Below are 22,503 nucleotides of genomic sequence, written 5' to 3' on the forward strand. Positions count from 1 at the left end.
TTTGCTCGTGGGAAGATGCCTGGGTGAGGGGAATGTGGGACAGCCCTGCTGGGGGATTGCTGCACAAATCCAGTTTGGGGAGGACAGGGTGACCTGGGCACTGAAGGAACAAGAAGGGGACAAAGGGACAAACACAAGAAGGAAAGTGAGGAGTGGAAAAAAAAAACTTAGCTGAGATGGGGCAAGGGCCAGGAACAAGGTGTTAGGAGCAATGAGGTCTGGTAATGAGCAACAGAGAACTTGTGAAACAGAATTTGGGGTGAAAGGCACTTTGAAGAAAAATAGGTAGTGATGCAGGCAAAACATAAGCAAACAAATAGTATTTATGCAACAGGCAAGCAGATGAGAAGAAATCTAACATGAAAGATGAGGATTTAGAGACAGATTAGAGGAGGGGGAAGAAAGAAATCAATTCAGTAATGAAAAACAAAATGGTTTCCAGTGTGAGTGTCTGGCTTGCGGAGGCACACTCCAGTTCTGCTCCACGAGCTGGCTGGAGATAAGCTCTTCTCTCAGTTGTAGATTTCAAAATTGAGACATGAAGGCTTAGTCTTATTAAAAAAAACCCTTTAGAAGGCAAATGTATTTTCTGAGAATATTTTAACATTATTTCTGTGGAGAGAATGAACTTGAAGAGTGAATTAAATGGTAAAAAATTGTTTTCTAGTGCTCAACAAATCTCCTTGCTCTGCTGGTCTGTGAGAAGTTGATTGTTACTATGGCAAATATACTAAAGGAGAAGCCACCCCTTCATCAAAACAGGCTTCAAATAATGAAAGAATTTCTAACAAATCAGATAATTTTGAAAAAGAGTGGGGCTTTTCCCCATCCTCAAGGCTAGCTCCCTATGCCAGCATTACATGTGGAAAAGCAGGGATGGAGTAAGAGAAATGTGAGGCAACAGAAACACAAGTAGGTGATAACACAGATCTTTGTACTGAGCCAGCATTAAAAGTCCTGCAAAGAGAAATATTTACCTGTATTTCATGCCAAACATTAAATTCTGAGTTGTAGGATTGCCATGTCTGGTGGGGGAGTGAGGGAGCTGTGAGATGACCTGTGGTGCTGCATTTATGGCCATTGGGGATCTCGTATGGCATTGACTTTTCCCAGAGCAAACACTTGCACAGAGACCTGCAAGCTCTGCTGGGCAGGGATGGAGGCACAGCCACAGCCACATCTGAGCCTCTAAATGTTTTAGCATGGCCTTTGCTTTGAGAAGTGCTGGGGACGAGGCAGGTGCTCCTGCACAACACATGTGTGGGCAGCTTTGCAGGGTCAGGACTGCTGTGTGCATCCTGCACGTGGTGCTGATGTGATGTTCTGCCCTGGGAATTCTGCCAGAGGCCAGGGAGGGGATGGCTCTGGCTTTGTACTTGCTGGTATTGATTATAAACAATAAGGGGAAATGGAATTTCAGTTGTCAATAGGTGATCAGGTGGTGAGAACTGTGGCTGTCCTATCTATTCTCTTGGCTTTCCTTAATTTAGAAGATACTTTTTGCTTACTTCACCTGGAGCTCAGTGGGAAGGAATCTACCAATTCCTGTATTTCAAAACCATTCCTCTCAAGCTAAAGAGAATTAATATCTTTATGTCTTTTATATGAGCCTGGTGCTTCCAGCACAGTCCCAATCTGCAAATTAGCCAGAATTCATCCAAGAGCATTAGTCTTGCACCACTCTGTTTTATTCAGATGTCTTTAGGTTGTTCTTTTATTTGATTTTTTTTCTCCTTGGATGCTCACATGTGAAATGGATGGCTCCTGTCCTTTTAGAAAGAGAGCTAGTTTCCATCAAGCCAATTAATGAACCGGGTGGGATCTTTGGTGTTTGCACCAGGGGTTGCCAGCTGATCAGTGAGCTGAGGGCACTGCCTGCATCAAAGTACAAGTCATCAGGTGGCAAATTCACCAAGGAGTCTGCCAGCTGTTTAACTTCATTACAGTTTGTCATTATGTCTGCCTCCTTTTTTATTTCTATGTTTAATCACCTAATCTTATTTTTATCAGCTTGTCAGGGTGTGGGAGAGAGCGATGGGGAATGAGTTTCACTTTCTCATATTACATATCTATTTTGGTAAAATATTATGGCAAGTTCACGTCTCCCCTACTTTGAAACAATAAGATTCAAGTGAACTAATTAAGCCTGTGAGTATCAAAGCATCTAATTAGTATTAACTCTTAGCTGTAAAACTAAAATAGGTGTCTACACTGCAAGATACATTTCTGTGTGGTTTAAAATCCATAATGAACCAGGAATGGGCATCCAGGCAGTTGCTTAAAGAAAGCACTATCCCAACTCTTGTGCTATTGTCACTATGAAAAAGCTGTCACATACAAATAGAGAACTGAGCACCACTTCTAAAGGTGTCCTCATCTGCAGTTGGATGAGGCATCAAACCAAGTCGTTCTTTGTGCCTTATAGCTTGGCCACAAAAAGGGAGACAACTATCCTTTGTGCCATATGTGTGTTCAGGATGTGGAAATGCACTGCCGGCTTGGTGCAGATCTAAGAATTGGTTAACTCGTACAAGATTTTCAGAGGGCAATTAATAGTGAGATTGGAAATTGAAAGTCTAGCTATTCAACATTTGCTGTATGTGCTATGTCTGGTTTCAGATGCTGTAATTGCAGTAGAAGTACATTCTTGCACAGTCATCAGCCCAAAAAGAGCTGTTATTAAAAAACAATACTTTAAAAAACCCAGCAGGCTTCTGAGGTATCCTTGCACCCAGATATACTGTAACATTATGAATTTGGGCTGATGTAATGCATGCAGTGGTGTTCATCTTTTGATTCAGAAAAAAGCTAGTTTGACACATATCAAGGTGATTCTAAACACTCATCACATCTCCTTGCTCAAGAAACTGCTTCACAATAGTGCTCCAAATTTCACTGGAAATTCCCCTTTGTGAATACACTGTATAAATCACACTTTCCCCACCTCCTCCTCTGCCAGCTCCTCTGTCTACTGTCTGCATTCAGAAAATTACCTCTATCCCAGAAGGTCAGAACAAGTGCTACCAGTGGTGAGATCCCCTTCTATGGAATCTCCAGTCAGATTCCCTGGGGGTCTGGAGCTCTGCTGATTGTTCTCCAAATTATTGCATTTCTCTAACAGGCTTTAGTGTCTCAAAAATTTACTCTATTCCTGACCTTCTCAGACCTCTCAGCTGGAAGTTTTCCACAACACCATCAAACTGAGCACTGTAACCTTTTAAAAAATGTTGTTAACGTAGGTTAAAATCACAAATGCATTTTAGGTTTGATTTCTCTTTTAGAAATTCCAAATTACACTGTGTATTGGAAAGGCCTGCTTTGGCTCGGAGCCATTCTGATAGATGTCACACTGCTAAACAAGATGGGCTTAGAAATGTGCCTCAATGTTTCCTTTTTTTATTTCAAACAAATACAAGCAGTAGATTAACATTTGGCTGACCCTGGCAACAATTGCTAAATGTAATGTTTAGAACAACCTAACACTCTGATTCTCTGTGGTCCTCCACAGTGGAATGTTGTTTTCAAACAGCTTTCTTTCCAACTTGTACAAATTGTGGGCATTTCTAGATCAGGAGCCAAACGTAGTGACCAGCAGATCTGATGGCATCCAAACCAGACAATGTTTTCCTTGACCTGGTTGTGCAAGCAACAGCAAGGTGTTCCTGCAAGCTGGCTATTTACTTCAAATAGTCAATTAAAAATCATACTTTTGTATCTGTTGTAAAATTTGTGTGATACACCACCCAGCAAATCTTTCAATGAACACATGCCAAAAATTGTGTAAGCAAGTGATAGAGTCAAGTCATGTGAGAGAAAATTAAATTTTCATATCTTGTAAATGAAATATACATTAGGGACTCTCTCCAGCAATCTCCAGACTCTGTAATTTTTGGATTGGATCTGAAAATCTAAATCATGCAGCCACAATGGCCTGTAATGTGTAAGTGGTGGGTACTGCCTTGCTGTGGGCCTGCGACAGTAAACAAATGGAACCAGTTTTGGAGAACTGCTATTGACAGTAAAATTCTAATTTTGCTCCAGCTCCCAGAACAGATGTACCTCAGAGTCCATAGACTGCAATACTTAACTGCAGCTACTCAGCTGTGACCTTCAGCCTCAGGCTCACTGCAATAAAATTTTCATGCAACCATATGGAAGAATATTTTAATAGAGATTTACTGTCAGTAACTGTCCCAAAGGAGCAAATAAGGAAGCTGTAACATATTGCGTACAGTAAATCAAGGGGACTTCAATGGAAAAATGAAACCTCCCCGAGGCAAGCATCTTTAAAATTACAGGCAACATTTTGTACAAATATGTGTACAAAGGACTAGTTATGCACTCAGTTAAGCAACGCAAAATGGTTTTGATTTTAAGATATATTTATTAGAATTTATTTATTGTGTTTTGTACGTGCTAATGGGGGAGGGGGGCCATCTAGCCGGGCTCACCAGCAACTGCTGGGCAAGTTTGATTTCATCAGAAGCGATGCAAAATGGGCAAAAGCAGAGGGAGGTGCTGGAACTCAAAATGTCCCTCGGACATTTTTGGAGGTTCCAGGCCCTGGTCGGAGGCATTTGAGAAACAGCTGTGATTTTGAGTTTGAGCCATGGAATGATTTACCAACTTTGAAGGTGGAACAAGGAGTCACAAAAGTTTAGATATTATAGTAGAAGTAGTTACAAAGTAGAGGGAGGAATTTCTTAGTATTGTACAGGGGGGTTTTAACACCTGTACAGGGGAGTTTTTACTTTGTACATGGGGGTCAGAAGTTTTAAGATGGAGGAATGTAGGCCGGTCCTGTTCCTCCTCTTTCTTCTTCCTTACCTCCATGTTCTTGGAGATGTTGGCACTCACAGATTGGTTTAGAGCAGAAAATCACCATTTAATATAGGTAATAGGCATTGGGGGAAAATGTAACCATGTAACATGTAATGTACCATATAAAAGATAGAAAAGCACCATTTAATATAGGTAATAGGCATTGGGGAAAACTGTAAACATTTAACACATAATGTGCCATATAAAAGACAGCAGCAGCCCTGGGTGGGGAGAGAAGAAGCAGTCGGGGTCAGAGAGGATGTCAGGGTGTGTGTGTGCCTCTGCCTGAGCTGTGAGCAAACCACAGCAACCCAAGGAGAAAATCTTTTAGATAACTTGCAATAAACTGCCTTGAGACCGAACAACAAGACGCTGCAGAGTTTTCTTTGGAAGCTCAGGTTGGAGGAGAGACTTTTCCAGCACACAGAGCCCTGAACCAGGCCTGGGTTCCGCCAGGAGGGAGAGGGAGCAGCGAGCCGATGAGTTCACAGGGCAAATGGCATCTCACACAAACACAGCTGCAGTGGGGCTCTCTCAGCCTCGCTGGCCACATTGGAGGGTTTGAGCTAAAAGCAATTAACCTCTGCAATCGCTGGCTGCTTCCTGAAGCCTGGTGAAAGCGGCAGGGAATGGAGGGGAAAGTCCTGCTGGAGCGCTTAGAAGTGTGGGAATCCAGAGCTTCCCTCTGGCTGCCCTGGCAGGTCTGGGACCCTGGCAGGGGCCAGGAACCCCCTGGACAGAGCCCCCAGAGACACTGGCTGTGATCTCTGTCCATGGAAAAGAGTTTTCAATCTTACAGGATGAATTACAAGCTCTAAGTGTTTAATATGAGTAATAATTAAGTGTAGCACAAGTACAAAAGTAAAATGTTAAGATTCTAAATCAAAGGTTCAGAAGAAACAAGATAAAAAAAATTGTGTCTTGTCCTTTTTCTCCTTCTTCATGCCCTCCATATTTCACTGTAGTATTAGCATTTTTCTATTAGTTTAAACTGGAGACACGCTGTTCAACATAAATAATAAATATTAGCACATTATTATAAATATAACACACATAATTTCTAATATGTAATATTTGTAACATCCCACTAAGGGGCAGAGCCCCACACACTACCCTACAAGACAAACCTACAACAAAGCAACAAAACATAAATAAGCAAAAATAAACAACCTTAAAAACCAACACAGACAAATTATAACTTCTTCTTTAACAACAAAGCAAAAAACCAGAAACTTTTTGCAATCTCAAAATCATCAATACCACAAATTCCAACAAGAAGCAGCCAGGAAACACAAATGCCACAACTTTGGAAGCATCTCAGAGCTGGCACTCCTCTGGGAGCCCTCGTGCAGGCAGGCACAGCTGAAGAGCACCAATCTGCAGAGGCCTGTCTATTTGGAGATCTTCAGGGAGTTCATAATTCCCTTTATAGGGGCTTCAATCTCTTACCCTTTCCTTTGACAGCATGTTTTTGGGAATTTTTGCGAATGGATGAAGGCAAACAGGGATGTCAATTTTCCCTCTAGTATCACACCGCACATGCACTTGTTTTGCTCCCCTAACAAAACTAATAACATGACAAGGCAATAAATCAGGATCAAGGAGATTAAATGCTGATGGAGGTAAGACTGAGTTATCCTTTGAAATGTTCAGTACAGTCAAGTGAAAACCAGCTCACCTGAAAACATACAGGTGTCTGCTAAGTACACTGACTTAGGAAGTATATGATGAAAAAAGTAAGCATAGCAAAGCCCAGGGAAAAGAAATAGCCAAGTGGCAGGAATCAAATCCACCTTTTTGAAAGAAAAGTGGAGTATTACATAACGAGGGTCCCATCAACCCACAAAAATTAGGCAATTGTTAAATTTTATTAAAGTAAAAAAATAGAGATGGTTATTCTTTGAGGGCAGAAGGCTTAAGGAGTGTCCTCTGCTTAGGAGGGCTGTGGTGTATTAATTCTTATTGCTTTGAAAGGATTGTATAAAGCTTATTGATTTGAAGGAGAAGTAGCAGGGGTGTATATCAATAAAAAACTGTGAGGAAAGGAGTTAAAACCATGTCATAAACCTGTGCATTTGGTGGGTAGGAAACTATCACAGGAGAGAATGAGAAAAACTAAAATAATCTCAATTTTTGCAAATAAACATGCTGTGTAAAAGAAGCTGCACTTCATCTCCCATATTTTATTAGAGTGCCCTGTGAGACCTGCATTTTACTAATTAAATGGTGCAAAGTTACCCCTAGAAAGTAAAAAGCATTTTTAAGTGGTCCTTTAAGTCTGCTCTCTGAAAGGCTGCTGTTGTATGAGTGACCTAATTCCAGAAGAACTTTATGATTTCCAACTGTTATTTCAAAGGAAGGACATGTTTTAACTTTAGAGTATCTCATGCCTATTCTGGATAGCAATTAGAGGTGTTTTAAAGGAAAAAAATCTTAAGAAATACTTTTGAGTTACATATTTCAGCCACCTCTTGCTTTGTACTTTGCAAATCATTCCTTTCTGTGCACTAAAATAGGATGGGAAATTGTGGGTGGGAGCTGTGTGATCCCCTCCTTTGCTCCTCACATGTGCCTTCTTATCTGTAAGGAGTCCTTAGTTGCCATGAGTCTGAGCACTTCCATTTCTCTGAAATCTTGCTGTGAATTGTCAGCTACAGCCACATTTGAAAAGGCAGGTAGAAAGAAGCTTTTAATTACTTAAAGTTATGTATTCCCCAGACAAAAGTGTGCAACTACGTATTTGTTTTGATTTTTTTTATCATTTTTTGGTGGGGGGTTTTGGTACTATCCCTAGCACTGGATTCTGACATAAGGTTTTTTCCTTTTTGTTTTTATGTTCCTATTTCCATCTTGAAATTCTCTGTTCAAAGAATCCCAGAATGAGAGGATTCTACAAGTTTTGTTTTGCTGAATGACTGTTGACAGAGGCTTTTGAGGAGAGACAAATCACTGAGTCTCAGAGCATCAGAGATTGTCTCTTCTTAGCTCAGTATCATTTAATCACCTGCAGGCATCCCAATTACCATAAGCAGAATTACTATCCCAATTAAGCAGCAGTCCTTGCCACTTGGTGTCATTAGGCTTAATTTGGTTCCTTGGGAAGTGTCCTGATTAAGTTGATTACCTGATTAAGTGGGTGTACTCTATATGATGGGCCTGATGCATCAGTGCTTTATGTCAGTTCTGCTTGTTGATTAAAGTGCTATTATGGCACTGCAGGAATAGAGCAATGCCAAGGTGAATCTGGCCCATTGGTTTTAGCAGTCGCTGTCCAAGCTTGCAAAACACTTTGTATTTTTAGCAGGAAGTCACTGAACACAAATTACCGCTGGGTTTATAATTCTGTAGTGTTGGAGAAAATAAAATTGTGGTGAAATTGGACAGGCATTTTTGTTTTTTTCTTCTAAGAACAAGAAAGTGAAAGTTGCTCTCTGCAAAGGGGAGGGCTGATGGGTTGGAAATGGTCTTAAGAAATGCAAGATAGGAACATTTGGAATTTAAAAGGATGAGAAAAAAAAAACCCAACCCCTTAACAGCTCAGATTGCTACTATTTTGCCCTGTTTTTCCATGCTTGAAAATATTGGTGTAGCATATCACCCCATTTCAACCCTGAGCTAGAAAACTGCTGTCTGAGAATACAGTCACAATTATGTTTTTGAATGCTTTTTATCTCTGTTTGTGGTTCTTGGCTATCTCTGGTCTAACATGGAATATCAGAATATTAGGAGCTACATGCATCCACTGATTGACACCATCAAATTGAGTGATATCACAGGAGAGGTTAATTTGGCATAAAAAAAAAAAAATCAGATATTTTCTGGCCATTCCAGAAGTAAGAGGGAACAAAAGCAAAACTAGTAAAGGAAAGTCTATGAAAACTTTCATTTCTACTGAAGGAGTAAATCATGTGGGATAGTGCTTAAGTGTTCCATCTTTTGATATAATGGCAGTACTCAAAATCTGCAGGTTAATCTTTGAGAAATGACTCCATATCTAAGTGATACCTTTAAAAGCATTTATCTCAGCTGCCTCTGGGTGCATTTCTTGTAGGGGTCCATGTTGAGATTTTGTGTCTGGACTTTCACAGGTGGGGAAGCACCAAAGGAACTTTTAGTGTCGACCCAAGCTGGAATAGATGTTTGCTTTGGGAAGAGGTGCCCTGTTGGTGGAAAGAGAGTCTCTTCAGCTCACCCAGAGGTTAGTGTTGATGCTGTAGGCACCTGGACTTGGCAAGGTGAGTCAAAACCCCACTTTTCACTGACGTGGTGCTACTGGGCTGCAGGTGTGCCCATGACTTTCAGCAGAACACGTTGAGAAAAGAATCTGCCCATCTGGCACGAGATGGAGGGGTGGTGTCTCACCTTACATTTATCTCTTGTCCCTTTCATCTGGAACATATTGCTGCAACTGGAGTTAATACAGCTATTGGCAGTGATATGAACATATTCCATTTTGTTGCTCCCATTAGGTTTTCTTGGAGGACAGGAAGCAATTTTCCCTCCTGTCATGCCATTTATCTAAGGATAAAGGAGGAGGGATGCAAACCTGCATTAAACTATCTTTGCTAAAAGAAATCAGTTCTCCAGCCATATCTGCTTGATCTGTCCAGCTGATGGAAGAGATCCAGCACTAACTAAGATGACACTGTATTTTCTAGACTGTTAGCCAGCTTTTTTTGGTGGCCCTGTACAGTTAAAGGGCAGAAAGAAGGCAGCGTGCCCAAAGAGCTAATCAGAGCAATATCCTAGTTTAGATGTTTTGAAAGCCTAAATGTGATGGATATGGTAGCAGGGGAAGTTCTCCATTTAAAAGATTTTTAAAATAGCATACAGCTGTTGTAATACCTGTGTCTTTCCTTCTTACCCATTCCTCTCTAAAAATCATTCGTCACTAAACTCTTCTGCATGAGGACTACTTAGAGAATGGAGATGTTCCATTTTGTAGACTGTACCCAGGGAGCCTCCTCGTAGAAGTCTAGCTGACTTTTCAGATTGATCTAATCTGAACTGGGAAGTGGCTTTCCTAGGAAAAGAACTTTTTTCTAGATATTTTCTCTTGCATTTACAATAACTTCTTCAAAGCAGATGTTCTAGCCCAGACCACATGAATTGAAAATGCTGCTTTGGACAGTAGTGTCCAAAAATGCCATTTGAAGTACATGAACTTGTGAGATTGAAGTGTGTATCATCAACTGAACTTTTAAATCTCCTTTTCCTTTGGGAAGCTCAACCTAGCTTTCATCCCCATCAGGATGGTTAAGATTCTGAGCTGAGGAAATGGTTCTGAACCTTGTTTGTATGCACTCGTGGGTCAGATTGAAAATAGGGATCCCAGTTATAAAACTGGGCTGATAAACAGCAGCTGGAGTATCTGGCCCTTTGTATGTGTGTGCATCCAGCTGTTGGGACCTGAGCATGTGCAACACAGTGTTTTCTGGATCTTTGAATCTGGCAAGAAACTGTAGTGCCCTGAAAGGTTACAGATGTGGCTATAAAGTTTGCATGAATACTTGCTCAGCTGCATGCATCACAGCTACTTGAGCCTGACTCCTCCTTGGAGTCAAGTAAAGGAGGAGCAGCGATTTCTGTGGAGAGTGCACCTTTAAAATAAGAACATAAACACCCACTGCAGCATAGGATTCCCCAGACTAGCTATAACTTGGGCTAGTAGACCATATTCTGTAGCAAAAGATCCATATGGGAGTGTTTCCTTGCGTATCCAGCTGCCTTTGGCTGCTTAGCCTGAAGGATTTTCAGAAGCATCAGCATTCAGCACAAGTCTACAAGGAAGCTCAGCCTCCTGTAGATTTTGCCACACATGCCTCAGCTTGGCTTTTGCTAAATATTAGGCTTAAACCCTTTATTTACACTGTCTCTTTGTTTCTTGCTCCTGGAGCTGTGATCCCTTGCCACAGACGTCAGGGATGATTTCCACATTTTCATCAGCGCGGCGTGGCTGGGATGGGCAGAAGTGGCCCCGATGGTTGTTCCAAGTGTGTCTGCTCCCTGGGTTATCAGTGACCTTGTTCCCTGCATGTGCCACACATTCAAGGTCTGTTCTTTCATTTTGACTGGCCAAACAGCCCATGAGGTGTCACTTCTTTGTGCCTGGATAAACACAGCACTTGGGATCAGGCATCTACTTGGAACATTCACAGCAAACGTACTTGAAATGCTTCCTAAGACAGTTCTTCAGTACATCCTTTGGGGTCACTCCCTCTGGAAACTCTTGCCAGCAAACTTGTTCACTGGAACACTGACAGGAAGAAAACACAGAAAAGGTGAAAACATAATTGAATCCAATTCCTTTCAAAATGGAATGAATGAATGAACGAATATTGCTGTAAAATATTTGCAGTAACCTTGCAGATGTCTGTCTTAGATTTTGGATGAACTTGGCTCAGAAGTACCCTTTTTTTTTCTCTAAGTTTTTGAGCAACATTTTACAACCCATAATATGTAAGGAATATTAAATCTCAGACAGTCCTTCCTAGATGATAAAGAAAAAAGTGCACTGTATCCTACAATATATCATTGTCTCCAAGAAAACTTTGGTACCTAAGAACTTGGAATGGGCCTGGCTCCCCCAAATTGAGTGCTTCCCTGTATTCTTTGGGGTGTTAGTTTTGTAAATGTGTATTCCTGCAGCTTTCAATGACACAACCAGGATGCTCTGTGCTCTGTCATGTATTTGTAAGATGAGATAAATCATCAGGATGTGTCTTGAGAGATTTCCACTATTACAGACCTCGGAAACTTCATGAGAGGAGATCATCTCCCAGAGTTCGTGTCTTGCTGAGGTCAAAACCTTGTAAGAACACGGCTATTCTAAAGAATTAAATGTGAACCTGATGTTAGCAGGGATTTAATCTTGCTCATAAACTTCCAACTTGAGCCAAAACCTCTCTACATGCAGATAGCAGAGATGACAGCTTGATGGATCTGGAACTCACAGCATTGTGTACAGTTGGGATTGCTGAGTAGGATGAGGGATATGCAGAACCTTGGATAGTCCTGTTAGGATGTTTAAGCCCTTCACAGTTTTGTCAGATGAAGAGCAAAGATGGATTTATGTGTTATGATGAAGGGAACAGGAACCTTCCTACCAATGAATGCTAGGAAAACTCTTACATTTTCTCCAATGGATTGCGTGCCTGCATAAGCCAAGGGGATTTAAAATTGATGGTTCTGCATGCCAGGGGCCATAACCTCCAGAGAGTACAAATGGTTTTGGAAGATTCCTGAAAAAGAATGAGATCTTCAGGTAATAGAGGGTATTCTCAGGGATTTTGGTTGAGTGGTTGGTTTGTTTTTACAGTTAAAGGAAATGAAATGAAAGCCCTAACTTGATTTCTCCTTGTAAATTAATCTTTGCTAATTATTGCTATTCATAGCAATAGTGCCCTCAAGGTCCCAAATGTGCAGAGACTTGTACAGCTATTTTATGTAGCTATTGAACCCAGAACTGACAAACAACTACCTACAAAGTTAAAGGTACATGTCATTGCAGGATTTGGGCAGGGGGAGGGGTTTGGAATCAATGTTATTTTAAGAGCCCAAACAAAACAAGAGTGGGTGGAAAACATAAAATGAATTCTCTTTATTCAAACACAATTCCTGATCAATTGCTTTTTTGAGGCTCTCTAGCTAAGCCTTGTGCAGGAGAAAGTAGTAAGGAATCACAAGTAAATGACAAAATCAATCAAAGGCAGGAAAGAAAAACAACCTCTTTGGTTTTGATAAGTATCAGTTCTGTTTCCTATGGCTTGGCTTCACCCACAGCCAGCTGTAATCAATAATATCTCTCCTTTGATTTCAGTGCACTTTGGGTGAAAGCCTGCTGCTGCATATGCTTGTTTTGCACTGTGAGTCTCTGAGCACAGCTGTACAAAACGCTGGGCTGTGGTACAGCAGTGCTGGGCCTTGTGCTGTGCATGGTGTCCTGCAATAATCCCAGCCCAGGGCTGTGCCTGGCACAGCTGCCCGCTCACTGCACTTGCACCATCCTACAGAAACATCCCATGCCATTCCCCTTGCAACAGCCAGTGAGAAAATGTGCAGTGAAGGGGATGCTGGGTGCCTTCAGCATCAGCTGCCTCTGAAAACGCTGCAGCTCATGGGGGAGTTACTGTGAAGGGGTGTGTGGCTTTACACAGAATCACAGAATCACAGAATAATGAGGTTGGAAGAGACCTCTAAGATCATCAAGTCCAACCTATGCCCTAACACCAAACTAGGCTACAGCACCGAGTGCCAAGTCCAGTCTTTTTAACACATATTCAGAGATGGTGATTCCACCGCCTCCCTAGGAAGACAGTTCCAGTATTTTATTATTCCTTCAGTGAATTTTTTTTCCTAATATCCAACCTAAACCCTCCCTGACGTAGCTTGAGACTGTGTCCTCTTGTTCTGTCAGTGCTGCCTGATGGAAGAGACCGACCCCACCTGTGCAACCTCCCTTCAGGAGCTGTAGAGAGGAATAAGGTCACCTCTGAGCCTCCTCTTCTCCAGGCTAAACAACCCCAACTCCCTCAGTTCCTCACAGGGTTTGTGTTCCAAGCCCCTCTCCAGCCTTGTTGCCTCCTCTGGATGTGCTCAAGGGTCTCAACGTCCTTCCCAAACTGAGGGGCCAGAACTGGGCACAGCACTCCAGCTGTGCCCTCACCAGTGCTGAGTACAGGGGGAGAATGAACTCCCTGCTCCTGCTGGCCACCCCATTCCTGATCCAGGCCAGGATGCCATTGGCCTTCTTGGCCACTGAGGCACATTGCTGGCTCTTATCCAACCAGCTGTAGACCAGCACCCCAGGTCCCTTTCTGTCTGGACACCGTCCAGCCATACAGTGTGGTTTTGTCTAGCCAAAATTTTTTTCCTCTCTTCTTTCTTAAAAAATACCCTATCAATCACCCCACTGAATGGTCATGACAAGGTTTTGACTGTCCTGTAGGAAAGACAAGGAAAAATGCTCTGAATTTTGGTAGATACTCGTTTTCCAATTTCACCTAGAGATGATGTGGTTCAAAATTTCTGCAGAAAAGAGGCTCTTTTAAAAAGGGATGGGGAGTCTAAAATGTGAATAAACATAGAAGCATTTTGCAAAAGGAAATGCTTTATGGGAAAAATTTCAGTTGCATTGTCTTACTGTATTTTGCTTTAGGATTTGGAAGAAGAGGAAGGAAACTGCACAGTGGTTCATCCAGCTGATTTTATATATGTACATGTGGAACAAATCTCTTTTAAGTTGCTGGATAGTCTTGGAAAATGCATGACTTTTAGGGTGCAAAAACTTGTGGGACAAACATTATACCCATGCAGAGAATAAAGCAGATGTCAAGGCTTGTAAGATACAAAAGTTTTTACTTTCTCCTAAATCTTTAGATGAAATATGAAACTGAGATAATTTATCCGTTATACTGTAGATTAGTTGTCTTGTGTGTTTCATAACATTACTAGGCTGGTTTTTCCAGATAAGTCCAGATTTGCTAGGTGTCCAACCTCAATGAAAATTCTCTTTCACAACTAAGGGGGTGTGATAGTGAGGGTCAAAGCAGCACTGTATCTGTGTCCCTAGTGACACAGCACAATTAAAGGTAGCTGTGATATATTGAAGTATTGCACAAAGGAACAATTCCAGCAGCAAGCCTTGGGTGGAAGGATGTGGTAGGGAAGCCCCAAAGTGTAAAAAAGGTGTCTCTTGGTTCTTGTGTTCTTGTGGTCTAGTATTTGAGAGGTCAGTTTTAAGCACAGAAGCACTGAGGTGTAGTCCCATCCTGTTTGTCATCTGCTGGGATCAGGTAGAAAGAAGGGGATTTTTGAAAGGAGTAGAAGACTGACCTCAGAGACTTTTTTTTTTTTTTTCTGGAACTGAAAGTATTTTCTGTAAGTTTAAAAAACATATTTTGTGATAAAATTAGATGTTCAGGCATTAAATACTGCTTAGTTTTTAAATACAACCCTCACACCCTGTTGCTATTTGTGAAAGACAAGGCCACCCTGATTGAAAGAGTGATAGTATTAAGAATAAGAACAGTGACTTGTAACGAGTATTGAGGCTGAATCACAAAGCTGTAGTTCTGAAACATAAGTTTTCATTAAAACAATAGAATGCCTTCTTAGCAAGGAACTGCAGAGTGCTTTAAAAGGCTAATGATGTTATTGGTAGGTGATATATTTTGAAAATGGAAGACAAGGAAGAGAAAACATAATTTCCTCTAAATTTAGCATAAATTCTATTACCTGTTATTGTCCCATAGGCCAATGGCACCACTTTCCTAAAGCATCTGCTTCCTAAATGATATGGTATGGTTTGTTCTTTCAGAGCACTGTATTGTTTCTATGGAGATCAGAGCAAACTTAGCTCTTCATGCCTATATAGAGATTATGAGTTAAAGAATAAGAAGGGAATGTGAAGTTTGGCATCTATGTATGTACCTAGGTACCAGTAGCTTGGAATCCACTGGCAGATCAGCAACTGTGAAAATTTGTTTTTTGTTTAGATTCAGGGAGGTGAGTGCCAGGGTCTCCTGTAGTCAGAGACTCCTTGGCCAGAGTCTGCAAGTTTTTCACTGATCAATCATATTTTATCTTGATTTCAGCCTCCTATTTCCTTTTAGTTAGGATGACTCTTGCAATTAAGCACAACAGCATTTTTAGACACCTGTGGTGAGGATTTAGCATTGCTGGGCACTTAATTCAAAGCATTTTTCCCATGTTGCTGCATAGATACCATAAAAAGCAGGTCAGGATTCACTAAGTGATGATACTCTTCCATTGCAGATAGGAAGTGGAGGTACAAGTAGATTATGTGTTGTTTTGCCCAAAGCCTCTGGCAGAACTGGAAAGTGAACTCCAACCCAATTTTCTTGTTTGAATGTCTGTAACCCCAGAACAGCCAGCCCTTCTATCTTTTCTTGCTCACAAACTTTATTAGTGTGTGGCTGGACCTTGGCGTCCCAGGCAATCAGTGCAATTATTTGTCAGAGGCTTGCAGGACTTGGGTGCTGGAAGTATTAGATCTATTTTACATAATTTATATAATTTACTCTTGAATGTCAGAAGGGAAAAGGAACCCCTAAGTTTGATTAGACACTAAATTCATTATTTCACATTAGAATTGCCTTCTCCAGAGGACCAAGGATACTTATTTGATTCAGTAACGAGAGCTCCAAAGGGTACTAATTTAGTAAGACTATTGACTGTTCATTACTCTGATGTTGCTCAAATAGCTGAGAGCATGTGTGGTGTTTAATGTGATCTTAAACATTACTATCTACGGTAAATCAGAAAGAGGGCACAAGTGCTATAGCTGCTGTTTAATGATGTATGAAAAAGCTGCCTGGTAAAGTGCACCATTAAGAAAAGCTAAAACCAGTGCTGAACAAAGACCTGATGAAATATTGATACCTTTGAAGCCAGTACGATTTCTTCTTACTTGGAAAGTGAAGTCTGGGTTTCTGAAATATCAAACTTAATTTGAGCAAAGTAATGCAATCAGAAGGATGGGAGCAAACTATCTATTAGGGGAAAAACAAACCACAACACAACAAGAAAAAATAATGCAGTTAGTCTTCAACATGTCAGCGTTTAGTTTATAACTAGGAAGACTTCCAGTTCTACCATTATTTTCTTTCCATTTAAATACTGAGCTTGCCCCACCCCATCCCCAACTCTTTCCTCTTTCTTAGAGAAAGAATCTAATAAAAAAACCCCAACTTAGTAAGACATTCAATTTCAAAAGACGGACTGCAGGATGTAAGATTCATCCCACGTTTATAAAGTGTAAACAGACTTAAGTTTGTGGAAGCTTTCTCAGGTCAGATGCCATCGTTGCCAGACCTTCTCCCAGAAATTCTTGGGAAAACCATCACACCACCTGCAGTGAACTTGCATGTGCTAAGCAGTGAAAGTGCTTCTCTATCTGAGACAATGCCTCTGTTCAGCGCTGTCATGAACACTGTTATTTAACTCCAGACCAGTAAAATGCACTCACTTTTGTCAATATTTTGCCATAAAGCTAGTGTTTGTGCTTGCAGACCTGACTCCAGGACAGGGTTAGTTTTTTAAGCACCTCTTCATCTCTCTGTGAATCAAGGCTCAAACAGCAGTTAAAATTAGGTTATTGTTATTTTACTTTCATGTTCTTTGTTTTGTTTTTTCCCTCTTCCCACAAAGCTCAGGCTTTTCTGTCACTAGGGCTGTGGTAGGTCAGTGCTGTTGTGTGTTTTAGCTGCTGCAAGGGTCTTGTGTCCAGACATGTGATGGAAGTTTTTATAAATCAGGGTTGTATCATAGCTGTGGAAGCTGGCAGGGATGGCAGTATCTGTATTTTGTGGTGAGAGTGTCTCCCTCACAATAGCAGCTCTGTAGTTTGTGCTGGGGGAGACATGAAGTTTGTCCTTCCCAAGCGCTGCATGAGTGCTTTGTGGGTCCCATAGAGCCCTCACTCAGCCTGGAAAAAAATAAATGTGAAACAGAGAAGGCACCCAGAAATGGTCTAAGCAGGGAGTTTAATAAAACAAAACCTAAAGGAAGTGCTTCTTCACATAGCATGTAATGAAATTGTGCTACTCATCAACACAGGATGTTGAAGAGACCTGAAGAATAAACTCAATTCAAAACAAATAAAGTAATAGCATTAGGCAACTTTATTAGAAGAGGTCCATTGGTGGTTATTAATGAAGTAGGTGGAACCTCCAGGTCAGGAAATCCTGGAGCCATTGATTTTAGGAAACAAGACACAGTAACCAGGATAGAATCCTGCTTCTCTGGCCCCATTGTAATATGGAGCTTCTATCACTGAGGTGTGCCAAGGACCTGAGAGCTGAGCAGCCTTTCTGCCTAAAATATCCTGAAACTAGGGACTTGATTCATCCCAGGTGAAACACACAGGTCTCTGCTCTGAGAGGGATGTTGCCATCTGCACAGAGGAGAAAACAGGAGGTCATATTTCGGGATTTTGGCAAAGGTCTGGAGAGAGCCTTGTCTCTCAGCAAAGTCCCAGTGGTCAATCTAAACTTGGGAGAAACTCCAAATTGACAGGATAAAGGCCAGGCACATGGTTACTAATGTGAGGCTTTGTATAGCTCTGCCTAGTGCAATATACACAGTAAATGTACAGGATGTGTACATGCATGTATGTTTGTTGACTCTGCCAGAGGAGCAAAATGAAAGAGGAATCAAGAATCATGTACTCAATCTTTGCTCCAGCAGCATTTCAAGTTTTCTGGGGCTGCAGCATAACTTTTTTACAAGTGGGTACTTTAAAACCAAATAATAAAAGAGATTTCAGAGGTAATTGATGTAGATCTGTGGTATTGTGCAAGAAAGTGCCCTGAAGAAAGACCCTGAGACAAGCAGCTCATTCAGGTTGTAATTAGCTCACAAAGAGTAGGTGAGGGGAGGGATAAACCTCCAGCCTTTCTATTCTTCTCTTTAAACAAAGACCACCTTTACAAATATGTGTATTAGAGCCTTTGGTCTGCAAATTTCTCTCTTGCTCACACCATCATAAAAGATTCAGAGAGCTGTATCTTTTTGATTACTAATTTATGCTGTTTACAGGCTGGGTAAGAGGAAAAGAAGAAAAGCTCTAAAAACTCCAGGAGCTGTGCTTTGTTATTAGGAGGAACAAGCATTCATCAGTTGTGCAGCTTGATACAGGATTTTATTTATTTGGAGAGGATGTAGAGTCCAGTTCAACAATATGGGTTCTGAGGAAAGTAACACAGTGTGAGCAGTAATGATGCCAGGTTTGGGGAATGAGACCTGACATGAGTCTGAAGCCAGGGCTCCTGGAGATGCCAGTTCCACTATATTTGGGAAAGGCTTGTGTGCTTAGCTTCCTACTCCTCCACCCCACCTCCTTCCCTGCATCAGCCTGAGGCTGGCCATGCACAAAGTGATCCCCTTTCCTGAAAGACTTTAGAGCCATAGTGCCCCACTTGTGTTTCCTAGAGGTCACAAGATGTTTCATCTACCTCAGGTATGTGTCTGCCTGGAAGCAGGGGAGCATTTTGCTCTTGCTCTGTCATGAGGCTGCAGGACCACTCTCACCATCTGCACTGCACTGCCATAATCCCCATTTCATTCCTCTCAATACCAAGCCTTGATTTTCATCAGATGGGTCAAGATATGCAAGGAGAGTAGATCCAAGACCTTCAAGAGAACCCTACAGGATCCCTGAAACTTCTTTTTTTTTTCTTATTTCTCCTTTTCATTTCCATTATTGAAGCAGAAATACGGTCCTCCTCCTCCACAGCAGTCCAACTAGCACATTGAAGATCTACATATTGTAATCCCTTTGCATCTTTTCCCAGGATTTCTTAAACTCATTTGCTCATCTAAATATGTGATTAACTTTTCCTCCCTTGCCTTGAATGGATTCAGACACTCCTTAAGTTAAAAAAAAATAACATTGGGGTGCTATCTCAACTTGAGAGAAGCCAGAGGAATCAAATTAAGGCCATCACCATCATGTGTCCTTAATTCACACATTTGTGGGAAGGAAAATTGAAAGTTCAGCAGTATGACTGAAAGATGGAGTCCTGGTTTGTCATCTTCTTTTCTTAAAACACACACTTTAGTAATTTGATGGATCACAAGGACCCCTGTCTCTGAAACAAAGTAAGATGATGCTCTTTTGCTGGTGATGTAAAATAGAAGACCCAGCAATCCTGTTGAGGATGCATAATCTGTTAAGCATGTAAATAGTTGCACTTGTTTAAGGTTCAGTACAAATGCTGGCTAAACTCTTTCTTAGCCAGTGAATTACAGGGATGGATAGCATTTCCATTAGAACATGAAAGGATTAAAAAAAAAATCAGTCGTACTTGAAAATATCAGTGCCCATGTGACAGACATAATTTAGGGTGTGGTATTCAGGTTTCTCTTTGCATATAAGTGGGCTCAGCTACTCTTTGTGTCTGTAGTTTTGGTCACTTGCACACACACAGTCTGCAGATGCTTTGCTTTGATAATGTATTCCCAGTTCTGTTCTCTTTAACCTAACCAGAGTTTCATCTGATGACAACTGGACTTCTTAAAAAATTCACTTGTACTTTTCAAAATCAAAAGAGCTTAGAGAAATGTTTTACTAATAGGAAAGGCTGGCTTTGACATCTGTAGGAGGAAGGGGAAAGTAGGTGTCATAAGCAGATCATGTGTTTGCTTTCCTAAAAGTTCAACAGGGCTCAGTGGTCTGGTCTGAATATTTGCAATGTGCCTCCAAAACCTGCGTGTACCCATACACCAGCGTGCACAAAAATCCACCCATCAGGCCAGCACATGCTTCCCTAGTTCAGAATAACCTCCTTCCCTGAAGGGCCACGTGCACAAAGTGCCAGTTTGTACATTACAGCTCTTGTAACTGAATTTTAAACTGAAAATAGCATCTTCGATTGGAAGTGCTGACACAGGCTTAGTGACAGCAGTGCCAATTTAACAGTTGTATGCACTATGGAGTGTTCTTGCAACATTCCTCATCTGAAAGACAATCTGCGCGTGGTGTAGATTAGTCTGGTTGGGGGAAAAAAAAAATTTGGGGAGAGAAAACCCCAACTGTGGTCTTGGCTGGCAAACTCTGTCAGCCAATGCAATCTGTGCTCCTGATGTTTACTGCTTGAAGCTAAATAGGATATCTAGCCAAATTTCAATTCCTGCTACAAATAATGCTCAATTTGTGTGTGTGCATACGTATGTGTGAGAGAGATGATTGCTCATTTAAATGACAACTTTATATATTATAATTACAGTCATTAATGAAGATACAGTTACTTTACCATAGATTACAAGGATAAAAGAAGATCGCCCAAGAATCATGTTCTGGTATAGAGTCAATAAGAAAATTAGTCCAAATACTATCCGGAAAATTGTTCTTAAATAATGCCCTAAAGGTTAAAGGAACAATGGGTGTAAATTCAGTGGAAGAAATTTGAAAAACACACTAGAGGTCACTGTTGCTACTTGAGCAAAAGCTTTTTCTGCTTCCTTTTCATTTAAGACATTAAAGATCAAATATTTCAGCAGGGAAAAAAAAGTATTTCTGTTTCGATATATTTCAAAGCATGTACGTTTTGATATCCTAAAAAATAAACAATATATTGATACAGAATGGATGGTTGTGCTATGATTGTGGAAATGGCATGTACTTTAGTTATGAAGAACTTGGAGTCATAGGACAATGCAGTTCTATTTTGTGCAGCATCTTTCATACAAATGGCATCCCCCAACACTTTATAGCTTGTAGCATTAAATAATATAGCTTTAAATTGCAGAGATAAATAATCAGTGGGAGAGAAATTAAATGTTATGGGCAAGGGACAAAAGAAATGTTAGATATTTGAAAGCTGTGAGAAGGCATAAATTGCAAATCTGAGCCAAAGATAAATGAGGAAGCCAAACAAATAAGTTTTCTGATGCAGGAGAAAATACTTCAGTCTTCTCAAATTATTCATGAGCTGGGTATTAAAGGAGAAGCAATAGTTTTATATCGTAAATAAGTCCTATGCTTGGTTGTATTTATAAAGATGTGTGTGTGTTTGAGCAAAGTGTGTATCTGAGTGTATATATATATATTTACATCTGCAGAAGAATCTGTCTGAATGCCCAAGGGTGTAGACACTCACTATAAATGCAGGACTAGACCATGGCATGTTGCATTTGTTACAGCCTTCAGCAATTAAAAGGGACTGGATTTAGCGTAACATTTTTACCCATTGATATGGAGAATAAAATCATACACTTCATATAATAGGAATATTATCATAGACTTCAAAAGCAGAAGGTGAAATGTTCCTGCAAAATGCAGGTTTTTTTTTCCCTCTGAGGTTTTGGTTGTCTCATGAATGCCATTAAATTTCAGGAGACAACCAGTTTCTCTAACAGCTCAAGGAGTTAAGCTTGATAGCAAGGAGTGCAAGTGAGTGAGAAGGCAGGTACACTGAATATTTTCAGAGAAGGCTGTTCTGTGTTTGGTCTTCAAGCTCTAATTATCACCTCATCTTTCAGAGCTGCCACTGAATTGGATATGGGTTTGGGGGGCTGCCCAGTGATGGTTGCTGTTTCTGACAACTCCTCACCTGCTAACACCATTGGGATCAGAATTTCCAGCTCCTTGGGAGCATTGGTACTTCCCCTCAGTCTTTTTGAAACCACGTGGATTTTTCTTCTATACATCCATTGTCCCCTTTAAATAAGAAACTCAAGGGTTATCCCATACCTGTCAATATCACCATTTTTATTTAAAAATCTTATCCTTTGCAACTTATCTGTGTATTGTCCTTTTTATTCTGTGTGCCTGGGATGGTCAGGAATTGCCTGTTGGCCCCTGCCATGGGCACACAGATTGTTTCTGTGGCTCCTGTCTGTTGGTGGTCTGGCATCACTCAATTCTAGGGGTCTTCAAACATCAGCAGCTCAAGATTATCCCAAAATGCAGTACAGAATTACAGAACTGGGAAAGTAGCAGGAATATTTTATCTACAAATATTCTGTATGTATACAATATCAATTTATAGATTTAATACAAGTCAAGGCCATGTCGAAATATTAGATTGTTCTGTTTATTCCGCCAGAGTTGTAGTCTATTTTTTTTTCTGAGTTAGTTTCTTCTTATAGCATTAGGCATGGCCCTATCTTTTCATGTGACACCATCCACAGACCTGTAATATTTTATATTTAGACATC

General features: G+C 40.8%; 1 protein-coding gene across 3 annotated transcripts in view; it reads left to right on the forward strand.

Moving 5' to 3' along the window:
* The window catches only part of LOC146768063 (uncharacterized), a 518,279-nt gene that overhangs the window by 231,324 nt on the left and 264,452 nt on the right, over nt 1-22,503 (forward strand). For 2 of the 3 annotated variants that reach the window (XR_014954527.1, XM_085577230.1), the window contains exon 2: nt 8,910-9,019. Coding sequence is in view for 2 of the 3 variants with exons in the window: in XM_085577230.1 (XP_085433356.1) it covers nt 8,958-9,019 (62 nt within the window). In the remaining variant the exon portion in view is untranslated. Of the gene's footprint in view, nt 1-4,614; nt 9,057-22,503 lie in introns of those variants that run through there. The other variant, XM_085577229.1, reaches the window with a different exon arrangement.

This window comes from Lonchura striata, chromosome 3 (assembly GCF_050655825.1).
Source record: "Lonchura striata isolate lonStrDom1 chromosome 3, ASM5065582v1, whole genome shotgun sequence".
Classification (NCBI taxonomy): domain Eukaryota; kingdom Metazoa; phylum Chordata; class Aves; order Passeriformes; family Estrildidae; genus Lonchura; species Lonchura striata.